The 3,415-nt window shown below is 38.4% G+C and overlaps 1 protein-coding gene across 1 annotated transcript; it reads left to right on the top strand.

The window, feature by feature from the left end:
* The first annotated feature begins 281 nt into the window (after positions 1-281).
* On the top strand, positions 282-2,725 carry LOC109790078 (L-type lectin-domain containing receptor kinase IV.1). The gene has a single exon (XM_020349178.3). It carries the CDS (start codon positions 506-508, stop codon positions 2,510-2,512), a length of 2,007 nt encoding a protein of 668 aa, XP_020204767.1. The 5' UTR covers positions 282-505; the 3' UTR covers positions 2,513-2,725.
* Positions 2,726-3,415: the final 690 nt, after the last annotated feature.

The raw sequence follows: 3,415 nt of genomic DNA, 5'->3' as shown, positions 1-3,415 counted from the left end.
ACCAATTTGACTGGGAATGATACGTGGCGAATCTTGATTTGTTCCCAAGTGTCCTATACTCGTTATCCTATCTTGTCATTCAATTTTTCCTAACGAAAGTTACAAAATGACTAATGAAATAGTAATTATGTCCATCATGTTGTTTCTGTACCAAATGATAAGCTTGTACGCAATTAAATAGTGACATAAAATTTCGAAAAAGAAAAGCGTGAATGAACAAAGTGAAAGTGATGTATCCGATTTTTTGCATAAATAAAATTGTTGGGTACTCCATCTTTTGCAGTTACAAATCTTGAGTGGTCACTTCCTCGTTTAACACCTAGAGGAAGTTCGTTTTCCTTACGGTGAAATTGCGAGGATCTTTCCTGGTGGACCACACTTGCAAGTTCAAATGTGTTCTACTTCTACACGTTTTGGGCGCCCGAAAAATCCTAGAAACCAGCAAGAATGAAGAAAACTTGACCAGAAGAAGCAAATTGCAACATAGAAGAAAAAAAAAAAAACCATGTCTCTCGAGTTTGTAACAGTGGTGTTTTTTCTGGCAACAACAATAGTAGCGAGTGATGACACCAGTTTCACCTATAATGGGTTCCAATCATCTCGTTTGCATCTTGATGGCAGTGCTGTGTTCACCACCAATGGCATGCTTAAACTCACCAATCACACCATGCAGCAAAAGGGTCATGCTTTCTTCGCAAATCCAATTGTCTTCAAGAACACCCCAAATGGGAGTGTTCCTTCTTTCTCCACCAGTTTTGTGTTTGCCATAAGATCTGAGTACCCCAATTTGAGTGGTCATGGGATTGTTTTTGTGGTTTCTCCAACAAAGGAGTTTCAACATTCCCTACCAAGCCAGTACCTTGGCCTCTTCAATGAGACCAACATTGGCAGCAACAACAACCATGTCTTTGGGGTGGAACTTGACACCATTCTGAACACCGAGTTCGGTGATATCAATGACAACCATGTTGGAATTGATGTCAATGATTTGAAGTCGGTTAAATCGGCTGCTGCAGGGTATTACATCAATGGGGGGTTCAAGAATTTGAGCCTCATCAGTGGCTACCCAATGCAAGTGTGGGTGGAATATGATGGCCAAAAGAAGAAAATTGACGTTACTTTAGCTCCAATCGACGTTGATAAACCGGAAAGCCCTTTGTTGTCATTGAGCAAAGATCTTTCTCCAATTCTCAACACTAGCATGTATGTTGGATTCTCATCCTCAACCGGGTCAATTCTAAGTTCTCATTATGTTTTGGGTTGGAGCTTTAAGGTGAATGGCCAGGCTCAAAAACTTGCAATCTCTGAACTCCCCAAGCTACCGACACTAGGTGGCAAAGAAAAATCCAAGATTCTCTCTGTTGGGTTGCCTTTGATATTACTCAGTTTGATTCTCACGGTGGCTCTAGCAGTGGTTCGTGTCATCAAGAGGAAGAAGTTTGCGGAGCTGCTTGAAGATTGGGAGCAAGACTATGGTCCTCACAGGTTCAAGTACAAGGATCTTAGTGTGGCAACAAAGGGGTTCAGGGAGAAGGAGCTTTTGGGGAGTGGCGGATTTGGTAGAGTCTACAAAGGTGTGATGCCAATTTCAAAAATTGAGGTTGCAGTGAAGAAGGTGTCACATGAGTCAAGACAAGGGATGAGGGAATTTGTGGCAGAAATTGTTAGCATTGGCCGTCTTAGGCACAGGAATTTGGTTCCTCTTCTGGGGTATTGCAGGCGTGAAGGAGAGTTACTATTGGTCTATGACTACATGCCAAATGGAAGCCTTGACAAGTATCTCTATAATAAACCAAGAGTGACCTTAAATTGGAGCCAAAGGTTTAGAATCACCAAAGGGGTTGCTTCTGGTCTGTTTTATCTACATGAGGGGTGGGAGCAAGTTGTGGTCCACAGAGACATTAAGGCTAGTAATGTGCTACTTGATGCAGAATTGAATGGAAGATTAGGGGACTTTGGTCTTTCAAGGTTGTATGATCATGGAACTGATCCTCACACTACTCATGTGGTTGGAACTTTGGGGTATCTTGCACCTGAACATACCAGAACAGGTAAGGCCAGTACAAGCTCTGATGTGTTTGCTTTTGGTGCATTTATGCTAGAGGTTGTGTGTGGAAGGAGGCCAATAGAGCAAATAGGGGAATCAGGGAATGAGATTCTAGTTGATTGGGTGTACAATTGTTGGAAAAGGGGTGAGATTGTTGAGGCAAGGGATCAAAACTTGGGCACAAATTATAGGCCAGAGGAGGTGGAATTGGTGTTGAAACTTGCTTTGTTGTGCTCACATTCTGAGCCTTTGGCTAGGCCAAGCATGCGCCAAGTTGTGCAATACTTGGAGAGGGAAGTGCCTTTGCCTGATTTGTCTTTGCTTAGCTTAACTTCCACTGGATTGAATTTTGGACTGCATAATGAAGACTTTCAGGATTGTCCTATGTCTTATCCTTCTTCTATGGATAGGCCACACTCTCACACTTCTTCAATTGCTGAATCACTTCTCTCTGGGGGTCGTTGATTGTAGAAGAGACAAGTGAAATGTGCATGCATGATCAGTTTCATTGTGTTTGATTTCATCTTATTCTTAATTGGTCTATTTGTTATTTTATTTTTTGTATTATATACTACAATGAAATGGATTTTCGAAAATAGAAAAGAACATAAACAATATTCGGTGTCTTGATTCATTGTTTTATTTTACCTATTTAATTGTTATGGATCTGTTGTTTGAGTTTTCGGTGTCTTGATTCATTGTTCTATTTTACCTATTTAATTGTCATGGATCTGTTGTTTGAGTTTGTATATTTTCATTCAGTAATGTGATAGAAGATCAATGTGAAAAGAGTATCCCATTCAGGGCAGTTAAATAAATTTAGGAACATATAAACTTGTACAAATACATTATCATAATAAAAATAATAAGTTAATAATCTTTTTAAAAGAATAGGTTAATGGCTCTCGAATCTCACCACATTTCTAATTTTGAAGGGCACATACAGTAACAACATAACTTTTTTTTTTCTTTATGTCTTGTAAGATTTGACATATAGAAAGATTTGTCCCTTAGATTAGTACTATTTATAATGGAATATCTTTATAGGTTTCGTTAAGAAAGCAACTCAACTCACAAATTATGAGTGAAGGTTAAGTAAAATCCTCTACCAAGTAATGACTTCAAAAGTTCAAACCTACTTTCATTAACCAATGTTGAGTTTAATTTTCAATTGTAAAGGTTTCTCTAGTATTTACAACTTGTTACTTGAGTTAATCACTTCATGTTAATATAATCTTAGACATGTATGGCTATGTGATTTTCAATGAACTCAAATACATTTATATTGTTGGATTGTGACTAATTCGGTAGTTTTTTTTTCGTTATAACAAAAAAAAAATTACTTGTTTATTTTACGTTTCCTTAAAT

This window comes from Cajanus cajan, chromosome 4 (genome assembly GCF_000230855.2).
Source record: "Cajanus cajan strain Asha chromosome 4, NIPB_CcT2T_4, whole genome shotgun sequence".
Classification (NCBI taxonomy): domain Eukaryota; kingdom Viridiplantae; phylum Streptophyta; class Magnoliopsida; order Fabales; family Fabaceae; genus Cajanus; species Cajanus cajan.
The sequence above is the reverse complement of the archived record's forward strand: the minus strand, read 5'-3'. Positions and strand labels throughout refer to the sequence as shown.

Coding starts and splice junctions, on each gene's coding strand:
- LOC109790078 (XM_020349178.3), top strand. CDS start 506: ATGTCTCTCGAGTTTGTAACAGTGGTGTTTTTTCTGGCAACAACAATA.